Source organism: Arvicanthis niloticus, chromosome 9 (genome assembly GCF_011762505.2).
Source record: "Arvicanthis niloticus isolate mArvNil1 chromosome 9, mArvNil1.pat.X, whole genome shotgun sequence".
Lineage (NCBI taxonomy): Eukaryota > Metazoa > Chordata > Mammalia > Rodentia > Muridae > Arvicanthis > Arvicanthis niloticus.
In genome coordinates, this window is record NC_047666.1 from 83,706,321 (window position 1) to 83,721,939 (window position 15,619).

The following is a 15,619-nucleotide window of genomic DNA, read 5'->3' on the forward strand; positions in this document are numbered from 1 at the left end:
TATTTAATTTTTAAATTGTATTTATGTTGTTATTTTATGTTTTGTATGTGTGTGCATGCATGTATACATGTATGCATGTGTGTATGTACATGCATGTATATGTGTGTATATGTACATGTGTGCAATATGTGTATGCATGTGTGTTTGTGTGCATGATATGTACCTGTATATATGTGTGCATATATGTATGGATGGATGTGTACATGTATGTTATGTGTGTACATGTATGTGTACATGTATGTATACATGCATGAATTTCAGAGACAACTTCCCAGAATTGGTTCTGTCCTTCTACCATGTGGAGTCCAGGGATGTAAGTCAGGTTGGCAAATACTATTATCTGCTGAGCCATCTCTCTGGTCTATTTGAGTTGTTTCATTTTGCTTTGAGATGAGAGTATTCTCTTAATCATGGGTTGGTCTGGAACTCACTTTGTAGCCTAGGCTAACCTTGAGCTCTCAGCAATCCAGCTGCTTCAGTCTCCCCAGCACTGTGTTTACTGGTGTGAGCCACCACACTCAGGAAGACATGAGATAACAGGAAAAAGGAGAAATCGTTATGCACATGTATGAAAGTGTGCTGGAGCTGTGCGAATTTGTGTACATGCTAAAAGCAAAACATGTCAAATGCCACACATGAGCTTGAGAACCAGAAGCAGGTCAAGCGCCCACAAATCAATAGATGGACAAGGCCATGTCTTGAGTGCACAGGGACACCTGACGTAAAAAGGACACGTTTCTGATCCCCCAGCAGCACGACTGATCTCGGGTACTGTAAGCTACTTGAAGATGTCATCTTAGACTGCGTCAGACTTCACATTCCATCTGTGTGACACAGAAGAAGGCAAAACCTGTGGACAGGAGATAGGCTGGCAGTTGTGGGAGTTGAAGAGGGAAGGGCAGAGGCTGTTGAAAAATGACAAGTCTGCAGTTCTGGTGCCTGGGAGGTGAAGGCAGAAGATCGGGGTGAAAGCTCAGTGGTCTGACAGCTCCTTATTAGACCACAAGATTCAGAGGCTGGTGATAAATTAATATGGTTCAAAATGAGGGTGAATACATACCCCCAAGTGTGACTACATGCTGCTGAATGGTGCTGGCTGCTCAGGATGACCAGTACTCCTGGTGCTTGTACCAGCCCACTTGTCGGGTGTGGTCAATCATACTTTTAAAAAAAAGTTTTGTGTGTCTAGGTGTGATGGTGCAGGCCTTTAATACTAAGACTTGGGAGGCAGAGGCAGGTGGATCTTTAAGTTCAAGGCCAGCCTGGTCTACAAAGCAAGTTCCAGAACAGCCAGATCTAAACAGAAAAACCTTGTCTCAAAAAAAAAAAAAAAGTGTGTGTGTGTGTGTGTGTGTGTGTGTGTGTGTGTGTGTGTCTGCTTGTCTGTATGTGTGTCCCTTGCATATAGTGCTCACAAAGGTCTAATGAGGGCACCAGATCCCCTGGAGCAGAAGGAGTTGGAGGCAGTTATGACTTACTATGTAGGTGATGGGAATCAAAACAGGACCCTCTACTAGAGCAGCCAGTGTTTTAACCTCTCCAGCCCCACCAATTAACTGCATCTTGCTGACACGATTCAGTGATGGTTTTATACATCAGCATATTGTGAGGGGAGGAGAACTATGAAATCTGAAGTTTATTGGACATCTTTTGTTCCTCCTAAAAATTGTTTCACTTCCGTTTCATAGACCATTCCTTCTAACTATCCTTATGTTGTGTGTTCTCTATCCTTATGTTGTAGGAGAAGATCACAGAAATTAGAAGGCAATTAAAGGAAGTGAACATCAAGTTGACCCAGGTAATGAGATGTCAAGGAGGGAAAACAACCCTTGGAAGCATAGGATTTAAAATTCATAGAAGTCAGGACCTGGGGCTGGGGGGAAGGGCTCAACGTCACCACACTCATTTCAGAAGAAAACTTCTGTGATTCTAAGATGAAGTGGCTCCGCAGTAGAGCTTTGGCGAAACATGTTTGAGGGATCTAAGCCCAATCTGTAGCTATACACACACACATACGCACATGAACATATACATGAACACACACACGAACACACACACACACACACACACACACACACACTAGTGCGCTAATAAAAAAAGCCAGTCTCAGGCCAGCAAGAGGACTCAGTGGGTAAAGGGGCTTGCTACCAAACCTGACAACCTGAGTTTGACCCCCAGAAACCACATGATGGAGGAAGAGAACTGATTCCTACGTACTGTCTCTCACATGTGACCCCAACACATTTCACGACATGAGTGCTGCCCACTTCAAATAATCAGATGAGATTAAAAAGTGGAAAGATAAGTAAAAATACACTTTTGCTCTTTCTTTCCTATTTATATTAACATCACACATTAACATTAATGTATCAATCACATAATATATGTGCATGTTTCTCCTTCCAACAAAAGTAACACAGATTTTAAAATTAAAACAATTTGAAAGTAAGTCACATACAAATGAAAAGTAGCCTGGTGTGGTCACACACACCTTTAATCCCAGCACTCAAGAGTCAGAGGCAGGGAATCTTTGTGAGTCTGAGGCTAGCCTAATCTATATGGTGAGTTCCAGGACAGCCAGGGCTATGTAGAGAGACCCTGTTTCAAACAAACAAACAAACAAACAAAAACAACACACACTCAAAAAAGAGAAGGCCCTGGATCCTCCAAGGCAAGCGCAATGAACATTTTTATGTATCTGTCTTTGTCTAAATGAGCGGTTCTCAGCCTTTCTAACGCTGTGACCCTTTAATACAGTACTCATGTTGTGGTGACCCCCAACCATAAAATTATTTCATTGCTACCTCATAACTGTAATTTTGCTACTGTTGTGAGTTGTAATGTAAATATCTGCTATGCAGAATATCTGATATGTGACCCCTGTGAAAAGTTCATTCAATCACCAACAGGGTCATGACCCCTATGAAAGGGTCAGCCAATCCCCAAAGGGGTCAAGACCCACAGGATGAGAATCACAGTTCTAAATTCTATTTGAATATTTTTACATACTGAGTGATGTCATCAAACTCACCTTGTCTTAAACCTGCTTTTTTTTTTTAAAAAAAATATTTTTTATTGGCTATTTTATTTATTTACATTTCAGATGCTATTACCTTTCCCCATTTCCCTTCCTTAGAAACCCCAATCCTATCACCCCTCCTCCTTTTTGCTTTTATACCATTTTAATTCCGTGCATGCATTAAGGTCAGTTCTAGGTTGAGGGTCTAGCAATACAATAGATGCAAATAGTCAAGGAACAAGCAAGAGAACAAATACAAATAGTCAAAGAACAAGCAAGGCATTAAACACAATTACATGAACACTCCCATGATCATTGTTTCTAAGGGCTTATCAGGATGACCAAAGTATCTGAGCCTAGTTCCCTGTCCTAGCCCAAAGTCATTTTCATGTCTGAAGCCGACTTCTTTGTTCTAGCCTAAGATTTATATTACTACCTGAAATTACTTCTTTGTTCTAGCCTAATGTCCGATTCCTGCTTGAAGCCTACTTCCTTGTCCTTGGCCAATGTCATATTTCTGCCAAGTAGCCCATTTCCTTGTCCTTGGCCCATGTCAGATTCTTGCCAAGCAGCCCCAAGCTCTCTGCCTCCCCCGACATGTCTTTTCATTAACAAGACTGAGCCTGTCTTAGGTCATTCTGACAATAATGCCTTCCTTACCTGTCATGGAATATGTATTATCCAAAGCAATGCATTTCTGTCTTAGGTTGGTAAGGCTCTGTGCAGAATCTTACCTGTCCTTGGCTTGCTAGCCTGTTAATTTCAAAACTCTGTCTGGGTGTCCATTTTCAGGTTCAATCCATGTTCTTTGGCTGCCAACATGTTGATGTTGTTAAAGAAAAGCTTTAACACAATGGGCAGGAAAAAAGTATTTCCAGGATGAAAAGGGCTAGCATGATCAAGCTATATATACCATTCTTGAAGCTTGACCAAAAGAGAAATACTGACCTCAGGCCATGGGTAATTTTATCTGCACTATCCACTGTATAAATGCTCAGTAGAACAGCATTCTTGAAATTGATAAGCTCCCTATGTATCATTAAAACATCCAAAGAGGTGTTAGAATTATGCCAAATATACTGCAAGTGTCATTAAACTTCTTCCTAATTATAATGACTACCACTGTACATTTTAGAACTAACATGAATCCAATGATATTTGGCATGACACTTGAGATGGCTCCTTACCCTTAAATTCTGAACCTCCTTCCAATAATTAGAATAGGATAAAGAGCAGCAATTCATTCTTCCAAATGCTATCTAAATCCCCTTGTATATTCAACACATTAGTAACATTTTTGCTAAATGATTAACAAATGCAACTGTTTTAATGTCTTGTGTGACAGCAATTGCAGAAGCAGTGGTGCTAGCAATTCATGTAATTAAAGCTGTTATACCAGCAATAATCAAGTCTACTACCCTCTTGCTTCTGCTTAAAGCCTGACTCATTTCTTCCAGTACTTGCGAGCTATTTTTAGAATACCAAATGTCTGTGATACTCAGGGCACTAAAACAAAAGCTGGTTGATAGACCTCCATAACTGACATGCTGAATTTCAAAACACAAACACAATTAGAAGGTGTACAATCAATGCAACTTACATTAAATACTGTAGAAGAAACAAAAGTATTTTTAACTTGACAATTAAAAGAGCCTTAACACATGTGCTAACACCTGTTTGAGATCCAGATCCTGCCCCAACTTTATCTTTTGCCAACATAACATCATAGAGCACTGCAGCTAACTTCTCAATATGTCTCTGAAAATGTCCAGAACCAAACTTCCAAATGAAGACTTTTTTTTTTTTTTTTTTTTTTTTTTTTTTGGTTTTTCAAGACAGGGTTTCTCTGTGTAGACCTGGCTGTCCTGGAACTCACTCTGTAGACCAGGCTGGCCTCGAACTCAGAAATCCGCCTGCCTCTGCCTTCCAAGTGCTGGGATTAAAGGCGTGCGCCACCACTGCCTGGCATGAAGACTGTTATTTACAATATTGGATTGATTTCCAGACCAGTCTATGATTGAGTCTGAATAACTGGTCACATTTAATAACAATACAAGAGGCATTATAACTTCTCTTTTCAATTCTCTTTTCTGCAAAGTCTAAAAACTCGAGGCAAGGCAGCTTGTCCCATCAGGAGTATAGGTAAGCAATGGTGGGTCAAGAACATATGTCCAATACAGCTTCCCAGTCACCATTGTTAGGCCACTCAGCAAGGTCACAGGTCAGCATCATTCTTTGTCCTGGCATCAGAATGTCTCACCCGTCATTCTGGCAGCCATCATGCTCTTTCAGCATCCTGCAGAGAAAAAACACAAACATGCCCACCCTCTTCCCCATATTTAATACCTGATCGGAATCATGCCTTATGCCAGTAACTGGACCCTTCCCTTTCACCTATGCATAAGTATGCCTAGTTGTAGAGGACCATAGACACTCAGCAGAAAGTTCCTTGGCATCCAATTTTTTTAAAAAAAATTTTTAAATAAAAAATAAAAAGAACATGATTTAAATAAATTTGTGGTATACAGGGATATATCTCCCTATTTTTTATTTTATGAAGATATTGTTTTAAAGTTCCATGGGCCCATTTCATAGTCTCTTGTCCTTGACAATTATAAGGAATCCCTGTAATATGGGTAATGTTAAATTGATGCTAAAAAGTTCAAATATTCGACTGCCATAGCCAGTTCCATTATCTGTTTGTTTGTTTGTTTTTTAAATTGGGTACTTTATCTACATTTTCAGATGTTATCCCCTTTCTCCATTCCCCACCCCCCCAAACCCCTTAACCCATCCTCCCTCCTCCTATTTCTATGAGGGTATGCCCCCACCCATCCACCCACTTCCACCTCCCTGCCTTTGAATTCTCCCTCTTTGGGCATCCAGCCTTCAAGGGACCAAGGCCTTCCTCTCTCTCTGATGCCCAACAAGTCCATCCTCCTCTATACAGATACAGCTGGAGACATGGGTTTTTCCATGTGTGTTTCCAGGCTAGCTGTTAAACCCACTTTCTAACAGGTCAGTTTTCTTGGGAATTTTCTGTACCAGTGAGATGTCATCATCCTCCGTCACCACCACACAGCTCAAGATTGACATCTGAATCTATCAGTTTTGTTTATTTGGGAATTTGTGATTTTGTCCATGAGTGTTTACCATGAGAAAATGAGCCTTAAAAACTCAGTCCTGGGACTAGGAATGTGGATCAGCAACAGGCAAATAATAGGGCCCAGGTAGACAAAGTGCTCATAACAGGTCTGGTGGCACACACAGTGCTTTAGAGGTAAAGGTTGGGAGGATATGAATTCAAGTTCATCCTTGGCTGCCCAGCAGACTCAGGGTCAGCCTGGAATATCTGAGACCCTGTCTTTTAAAAAAAATAAGAAGAAATTATATATATATATATATATATATATATATATATATATATATACATATATATATATGTGTGTGTGTGTGTGTATGTGTATGTGTATTCATATTTATAATAAAATGAATAAATCTTTTTTTTAAATGGCTGAAGAAATGGCTCAGAGGTTAAGAGCACTATCGGCTCTGCCAGAGGTTCTGAGTTCAATTCCCAGCAACCACATGGTGGGTCATAACCATCTATAATGAGATCTGGTGCCCTCTTCTGGCCTGCAGACATATATGCAGGCAGAATGCCATATACATAATAAATGAATAAATCTTTAAAAAATAAAAAAAATAATAAGAAAAAGAAGAAAGGGTGAAAAGCCTCTGCCTGCTCCTGTTAGTGCTTAAGAATCAAGACAAGATGAGGAATTCTCTCTCAGACAACATGATGGAGACATGGGAAGCAAATGGAAGAGTTCCCCTCTCAGTGAGTCACTCCGCTGAGCCAGAGCCCGAATATTCAATCTTATATGATGAGATTTTACACTTATACCTTAGAAATGTTTACCTATTTAAAAGAGATACTTCCCTATTTTCCCAGAAACTTACTTTTTTCACCAATTTCTCTCTTAGTGGAAGATTTTTGTTTTTAATAATATTTATGTGGATGTTTTTTACCAGCATGTATGGCTATGCACCACACAAATGTAGTACCCATGGAAGCCAGAAGAGGGCGATGGATTCCCTGGAACTGAAGTTACAGAGGTTGTGAGCCACCATGTGGATGCTGAGAATTGAACCCGGGTTTCTCTGCAAGAACTGCCAGTGCCCTTAACTGTTAAGCCATCTCTTCAGCACTAGAAGATTTTTAAGGGACATAAAAGGAGTAACAAACAGAAAAGAATGGCTTACAGCAAGGGGCTGTTGTATACATTTATACGTTTACCTTATTTATGTGTGTATGTGTATGCTTTGCGTGAGGCCTGAAGTTGATACCAGGCATTTTTCTCTCAGTCACACTCCACTTTATTTATTTATTTATTGAGGCAGGGTCTCTAATGAATACAATGTACTCTAATTCTGTGGTCTCTCACGGATACAATGTGCTCTAATTCTGGAGTCTCTCACTGATACAATGTGCTCTAATTCTGGCTACTCTAGCTAACCAGTTTGCTCTGCTACTCTCTTGTCTCTGCCTCTCAGGCAGCTCTCATTCCTGTAAATTAATTAATCGATTAATTAATTTATGTTTGTTTACTTTTGAAATAGGGTTTCCCTATTTAGTCATAGCTGGCCTTGAACTTGAAGAGATTTGCCTGCCTCTGCTTCTTGTGTGCTGGGATTAAAGGCAAGCACCACTATGCTGTGGGAAACAGCGTTTAAGGACTGAAAGTAACCCATGTTGCTGCCGGTTATTTTTCTTGCAATACGAGATCCATAAGCAGTTTGCCTCCTGTTTCCTCACCGCTGTTTGTTTGCCCTTGTGATGCTGAGGATGGAGTGTAAGGCCCTGTGCATGCTAGGTAAACACTCCACCACTCGGCCGCATCCACAGACCCAGAAATCATCTGTCAAAGGAACGATTTTACCAGTAAACGTTTGTCCCACTCAGCACAGCCACTTTGTACATGGTACAAAAATGAGAGATTTTATTGTTGTCCCAAAAGACACCCTTGTCAGTTTAATCAGACCTGTGAATATCTTTTTAGGTTGACACTTGCAAAGAAGCCTGTGAACTGAAGGAGAAGCTCATAGACCGAATAGAGGTGAGGTGCTCCAAGTTCACCTCTATCTAAACAGTTTAGCTGGTTTCCCAAGAAGCTAAACTACACCTCACTCTGGTCTCTGGCTAGTTGCATGTCTGCTTTTCCTCCTCTTGGGCTTCTGCTTTGGGCCAAAAGAACACCTGACAGTTTTTGGAGTCTCTCATCCATAACTCATGTGAAACCTGATCCGTGTTACATGCTCTGCATTCTGCAAGGCTCAGTGCAGACAGCAGCTCTTCCTCAGACCTCTCTCCTGTCTCTCTTATCCAGACTCAGACCTCTCTTGTCTCTTCTCCAGAGAAATGAGTTTGCCTTTGAGTTTGTTCCCCCAGAGGAGGAAAATGTGAATGTATGACAGAAACAATAAACCTGCCCCCCTAACCAGAGGTGCTGGCTCACCACCTACCCCCCTAACCAGAGGTGCTGGCTCACCACCTACCCCCCTAACCAGAGGTGCTGGCTCACCACCTACCCCCCTAACCAGAGGTACTGGCTCACCACCTAACCCCTTAACCAGAGGTGTTGGCTCACCACCTAACCCCCCAGCCAGAGGTGCTGGCTCACCACATATCCCCCTAACCAGAGATGCTAGCTCACCAATTTCACTGGGGACGTGGTCCTCAGCCACATTCATTAACACACCTCTCATTCTAGTACGCAGACGTTTAGCCATGCATATGAACCTGTAACAGCACACCACTATTCATATGCACCACTGTATCTGAGACCAGTGCTGGTGGCCTTGACTGGTGGTCACAGTGAGACTGGGAGACATCAAGAGCTGTTTTGTTTTGTTTTTTAATTAAGGAAAGGTAGTTAATTGCTCTTCGAATTTCCTCCCTAGAGCTTTCATAAGGAAATGAGTGTCTTGAACACTAAGCTGGAGATGTACTACACACAAGGATCAGACGCAGACTCCCATGACTCTGAAGACATGGACACAGAGGAGCAAGAGGAGCCCCTGTTTCCTGAGGCTTCTCCAAGCCTGTCAGTGTTACCCTCTCCTCCCTGCAGTGCAGTGTGGTGAGTAAGAACATGGGGCTTGCATGGGCTTGACAAACTTATCAGATGTGCTCAGGAGAAGTGGCACACACCTTTAATTGCTGTACTCCAGGGGCAGAGGCAGGTAGATCTGAGTTCAAGGCCAGACTGGTCTACATAGTAAGATGGTGTGTGTGTGTGTGTGTGTGTGTGTGTGTGTGTGTGTGTGTGTAGCTTCTCAATACAGGATCTATTTTAAGACTGGCTGTTGACTAAAATTTTATTTTCTTTTGTAAATTTTGTCTGTTGACTGAAGTTATAGGATTTTTCTTGTTTTAGATATACATATATTATATTAAGAAGTATATAAGCATAGGTAGCTTTCTTATTACCTTAGATAAATCTTCCTATATGTAACATGGGCATATGACATATATTTTACCTATGTACGATATCTTTCTAAGTCACTTTAAGATGTGTGCAATGTAAGGGACCAAACTCAGGATCTCACACATGGCTGGCAAGTGTTCTATCACTGACCAGTCTCCAGTTCTTATCCATCTACATCCTTTCTTAAAATTTAAAAATGTTTTACATTTATTTTATGTGTAGGGGTGTTTGATTGCATGGAGGTATTTATACCATATGCATGTCTGATACCTAGGGAGGTTAGAATGGTGTGAGATCCACTACCATTGGAGTTACAGGTGGTTGCCAACCATCACATGTGTGGTGGTTTGCATAGATATGGCCCTCATAGACTCGTGTGTTTGAATGCTTGGCACATAGGGAGTGGCACTACTAGGAGGTGTGGCCTTGTTTGAGAGGGTGTGGCCTTGTTTGAGTGGATGTGGCCTTGTTGGAGTGGGTGTGGCCTTGTTGGAGGAAATGTCTGACTGCAGAAGCCAGCTTTGAGGTCTTCTATGCTCAAGCTACCCCAGTGTGGCACACAGTCTCCCTGCTGCCTGTGGGTCACAATGTCAAACTCTCAGCTCATTCTCCAGCACCATGTCTGCCTGCATGCTGCCATGTTTCACACCAGGATGACTAATGGGTTAACCTTTGAAATTATAGGCCAGCCCCAGCAAAATTTTTTCCTTTAGAAGAGTTGCTGTGATCATGGTGTCTCGTCACAGCAATAAAATCCTAACTAGGACAACATGGATGCTGGGAACTAAACCTAGTTCACTGAGCCTTCTCTCCATCTGCATGTTATAGATCAGAATCTAAAGGCTTTGGTCATCACCCCCATCAAAGGAAAAAACTTATCAAACAGATTTGACAACTTGTGTTTACTAGACAAGATCACTCCCCCTCATCCTCCTTCTTTAAAAGAATGAAATCTGCTCCATGCAGTGGTGGCACAAGCCTTGAATTCCAGCACTGGAGAGGATCTCTATTAATAAGTTCGAGGCCAGCCTGGTGTACAGAGCGAGTTCTAGGACAGCCAGGGCTACATAGAGAACCCCTGTCTCAAAAAAAAAAAAACAAAAAAAAAAAAACAAATATATAAACAAACAAACAAATAATAAAATGAAATGACTTCATTGTTAAGAACTCACAACTAAAACTTTGACACAGCCGGATGAAGGTAGCCATTCGGACACACATTCCCAAACCCTTGCATCTCGGTGAGCTCCTGTGCAGTCAGAATGGTGTTGTGAGGCTGTGCGGGGCTCTGAGGCTGTGCGGCTTAGGGTTTACACCTCACTATCGATTATATTTCTACTCACTTACTAACCATAAGAAAGAAAACAACCATGTCAGAATTGAAACTAGAAAAACAATTAACTTTATATTCTCACTACTCACGTCCTTCACGGCGTTTAGTCCTTCCTTATCCCCCAATATTACCCTTTGTAAATGCTATAAGTTCCCGAGTTTATACATGACTACATATAAGCGTGTATACATTACAGGCAGGGATCTGCATATGACAGAACATTTTTTTTCTTTCTTTCTGAAACTGCGTGACCCTGCTTAATCCTATGTATTTTCAGCTCATCTACTTTTCCTGCAAATTTCACTTTTCTTTTTCATTTAATTTCCTTGGTGTCTACTAGCCACATTTTTATTACCCATTTATCTGTGATGGACATCTAGGTCAGTTCGGTTCTATTCCTTGCTACTGTAGATAGAGTAACAATAAAAAATGGATATACCAGTATCCCTGTGGTGGGATATGGAGTTCTGTTACAGGATATCTGATCACACTGTGAACTCCGAGATTGTGTTATTTACTGGGAAACAAAAGCTGTTTTTAGTTGTGGTGTGGCTCAGTCTTAGCATACAGCGTTAATCCAAGAGCTTTCTGCCTGAATATTGTGAACAGGATTAAATAAAGTCAACCATAGGTCAAGAGGCAGAGCAGGCAACCAGTTGGCGGGAAGTGAACATAGGATTATTAAGAAAAAAACATGGAGAGGGAGAGGGAGTCAGGAGGATGGCTAGAGAAACACATAGTGAAGTGTTTATAAAAAGATAAAGAGATAAAGAGAGTATGTTCTGTGGGTGTGTGGAGAGGTATGGGGGAAGGGATGTCTCAGCGGGCCCATGCAGAGGCATCTCTTCCCATGAGGGACCAGTCACACACCAGTATAGTATAGAATAGAGTTTATTGAGGGCATGGGGAAGGGAGCCAGGAGGGTAGTAGAGGCGGGGGGGGGGGTAGAGGCCGGCCATGACCACGTGGAGAGAGGAAAGGGGGGGAAGGGGACAGAGAGGCAAGAAGGTAAGAGTAAGAGAGAGAATTTAAGAGAGTAAGAGATTAAGAGAGTGAGGAGGGGGCAAGCAGCCCCTTTTATAGTGGACCAGGCCTACCTGGTGGTTGCCAGGTAACTGTGGAGGTGGAGTTTAGACAGAGTACTAATACATAGGAAGTAGGAAAAGGGACATTGAGTTTGAGGGAGGTTTTATGAAGACAATAAACTGAGGGGAGATCCTGATGGGATGTCAGCTGAGGAGGAAGGTCAGCTGGGTGCTTTCTCTGCCTCTCTGAGCCAGCAGGCTTTCACCCCAGTCTCTGGCTCTCGAATCTTCATTGGTAAAATAGAAGGATTGAGATTTTGTTAGAAAACAACGGCATTCTCTGGGTATGTGTCTGGGAACCTCTTCCTCATATAATATTGGAGAGACATTGATGGAAACATTTGAATCTTCTCATCTGAGGCAGATACATAGCTCAGGTTAGCTGCATCAGCTGGGGCTCTGTGCTGTATTGTAGAAGTGTGTCACACCATCCCAGGCTCAGTTTCTGAGTCCTTGGATCCCTTTATAGATCTGACCTTTATAGATCTCCAAGATGGTAATCTTGGAGAAGCAGTCCTTTCTCCAAGAAAAATCTCTGCCGTTTCATTCCCAGCCACCAACCCAGAGAGAATCTTGAGCAACCTCTTCTCTGGAGCACGGTTGTTTCGAAACGTCACATTGTAGTTCAATTGTTTCAATTCTGTTGTTTCTTCTGAACAATGTATGAAGCTATGAAACTGGAATCTTGTCTCCATCATTTTGGGACATACACCAGGCTCAAAAGAGGAGTGAGGTCAGTTAAAATAGTATAGTCATCTCCATAGAGTCAGTAGGTAGAAAATTGTCAGGAATCGGGCCAGAGAGATGGCTGCTTGGGAAAAGTGCTAGCTTTCTTTTTCTTTTTTCTTTTTCTTTCCCCCCTCACATTCTCTCTCTTTTGAGACAGAGTTCCTCTTTGTAGCCCTGGGTGTCCTGAACTTGCTTTGTAGACCAGGCTGACCTCAAACTCACAGAGATTCACCTGCCTTTGCCTCCCAAGTGCTGGAATTAAAGGTGTGCACCACCATGCCCTGACCCCAAAAGTGCTTTCTACTGAATCATGATGACCTGAATTTGATCCTCAGGTTGAACCCACATAACAAACGAGTTTCGGTGGCATATATCTGCAGTTCAGGCAATCCCACAACAAGTTTGTTAGGTGAGGACAGGAGATGCCTCTGAAACTTATGATCACCTGGCCTGTAGTAATCAGCTTTGCAGAATGTGTGTAACAGTTTCTACACTGCAGGAAGCTTCTTGAGCAGGAAGGTAATCAACTCAAAATAGCTTCAGGAAGTCCCTGAAACTGACCAGACTCACTAGACCCCACCTAGCCAGAGTAAGCAATAAAGACTGAGAGTCCCCTCAAATGGAAGGAAGTTGGCCTGCAAGGGAGACTCTGAGATGAGATCAGCTGTCTGGAAGATGCAGAAACCAGCTGAGCTGCCTGGAAGAGGTTTAGTCCACCTGAGGTACCTGAGAAGGACACTCTCCAGCCTGCTGAGCTGCCTGTAGGCTGTGGTGTGTTCCAGGTCCCCAGCTTTGGGAGCTGTCACCTGTGCTGGGGGTAGTCTTTGGTGGTACGGCTGTCTTTGAGTCACTTCTGATGCTGTGACCCCTCACCCATATTCCTGTGAGTAACCCAGTAAAAGTTATGATTCACCAAGTTGGACTTTGATGGTATCTGTACTTTGGTCTGTTGTGGGTCCTCTCTCTAGGGGGCATAGACTGTGTGTTACCTCTCCTCAGGAAATGTTTTTGTCACACAACACAGAAACAAGGAAGAACCTGCTTCAGCAGAGGGAAAGGAGAGACCTAGCTTCTAAAGTCCTCTGACCTCCCCACTCCAACTTGCGCGGCGCGCGCGCGCGCGCGCGCGCACACACGCACACGCACACGCACACGCACACGCACACACAGAGGCATAGCTAGCCCAAGTATGGAAAATATGGCTCTGGCAGGCCTTGCCCCTCCCCCATTCCCTCTGCCTTGCTAAACTGTTAGGTTACATTCCTAAAGCTAGACACCAAGGTCTGTTCCCTTATTTGGCCGCTTCCTCCTCCTGAGGCTCACCACCAAGGTCCAGCTATCAAAGTATTGACGTCCAGCAGTCAAAAGTCCCCTTTGGCTCACCTAATTAACATGCCTGATTTAAAATTAAACACTTCACCCTAACGTGGAGTTTCCCCTCGTACCTTTATAAACTGTCATTTTTCTATGGGCCACCTCTGTCGCCTCTCTATTTAGAGGCAGTCCTTTGTCCCCCAGGACAAATACCTCTCCCACCTCCCTTGTTCCCTTCTCCTCCCTTATCCTCTGTCTCCTGTCTTTGTCTCTTATTCTCTGCTCTCTGACCCTCTGGGGCAAATAAATCTCCTTTGTGCTGAGAATTTGGTCTTGGGTGTCCTGAGCTAGTACTGTCTCTTACACACACACACACACACACACACACACACACACACACACACACATGTATGTATATATACATACATATATCTTTTTTAAAATTCTTTTTTGTTTGTTTTTCGAGACAGGGTTTCTCTGTGTAGCCCTGGCTGTCCTGGAACTCACTCTGTAGACCAGGCTGGCCTCGAACTCAGAAATCTACCTGCCTCTGCCTCCCAAGTGCTTAAAATTCTTAAAATTAAGAATTTAGTATCCTTAATATATAAAGAACTTTAATAATACCCAGAAAACAAAATATAACCCAGACTTTAAAATAAAATAGGGAAAGGACTTAGACGTCTTATCAGAGAAGGTATGATATTGAGATATATATATATATATATATATATATATATATATATATATGGTCAGCAACCTCATAAAGACCTCCGCAATGGACTTGTTCATTAGAAGCTACCTTATACCCACTCTACTGGGCAGTGCATAGTGAATTTTATATGTGAATTTTATATGCCATTGCACATGTATTTGTGTGCTTGGTGACTGTGCACTCTTTAAATATTACAGATATAATTTCATTTGTTTGAAAGAAAATTAATACATCTTTAAAAGTCAATCAACATCAGTGATTCTGTAGTAGCCAACAAACAAATGCGGGTATATCTAGAAAGGGAACAAAAACAGAGCGAAAGGGACCAACCGAGCTTGTGGGAATGCGCATGCGCTGTTTCCACCTTTTACAGAATTGACTGCGGTCATAGGTGGGTGACTGCAGAGGGTGGAGCTGTGGGGATGGAGGGTCCACACCTTCACAGAGGTTCTGTTCTGGGTCTTCTTTACTATAGGAAGCACGCACTGAAGCTGTTCGTCATGGTCTACGTGGTCACCATCACTGGACTGTCGTGCTATATACTGTTTGTGGACGCCACGTTTCTCTTCGAAAGGGTGCTGCCTAGTGTGCTGGGGCACCGCACCATGTGGGATCTTCGGGAGATGATGTCGCCTTTCTTGAATTTGGAAGCGGAAGATTTGTTACCGTCCTAAAGATCCAAAGCTACCGATAACACTCTTCCTCTTCAATAAAACATGTTCCTATAGTATAGCAGTTAGCTTATTTTTCAAATGACACCATTAGTATTCTATAAAGGGTATTGTTTGATATTAAATACTGTTTACTTGATCATAGAAAAAATGAAAAGATTTCATCAGTTAAACACAGGATCTTACTGCTATGTACGGGAGGCTAGTCTCGAATTCATGATCCTTTGCTATAGTCTCCCAAGTTCTGGGCTTAGAGGTGAGCTCA

General features: G+C 42.4%; 1 protein-coding gene across 22 annotated transcripts in view; it reads left to right on the top strand.

The window, feature by feature from the left end:
• The window catches only part of Smco2 (single-pass membrane protein with coiled-coil domains 2), a 40,304-nt gene extending 24,889 nt beyond the window's left edge, over positions 1 to 15,415 (top strand). For all 22 annotated transcript variants that reach the window (XM_076940862.1, XM_076940882.1, XM_076940865.1 and 19 more), the window contains 4 exons: positions 1,742 to 1,798; positions 8,083 to 8,139; positions 8,984 to 9,162; positions 15,159 to 15,415. In XM_076940862.1, coding sequence (XP_076796977.1) covers positions 1,742 to 1,798; positions 8,083 to 8,139; positions 8,984 to 9,162; positions 15,159 to 15,357 — 492 coding nt within the window. In that variant the 3' untranslated portion in view covers positions 15,358 to 15,415. The remainder of the gene's footprint in view (positions 1 to 1,741; positions 1,799 to 8,082; positions 8,140 to 8,983; positions 9,163 to 15,158) is intronic.
• Positions 15,416 to 15,619: the final 204 nt, after the last annotated feature.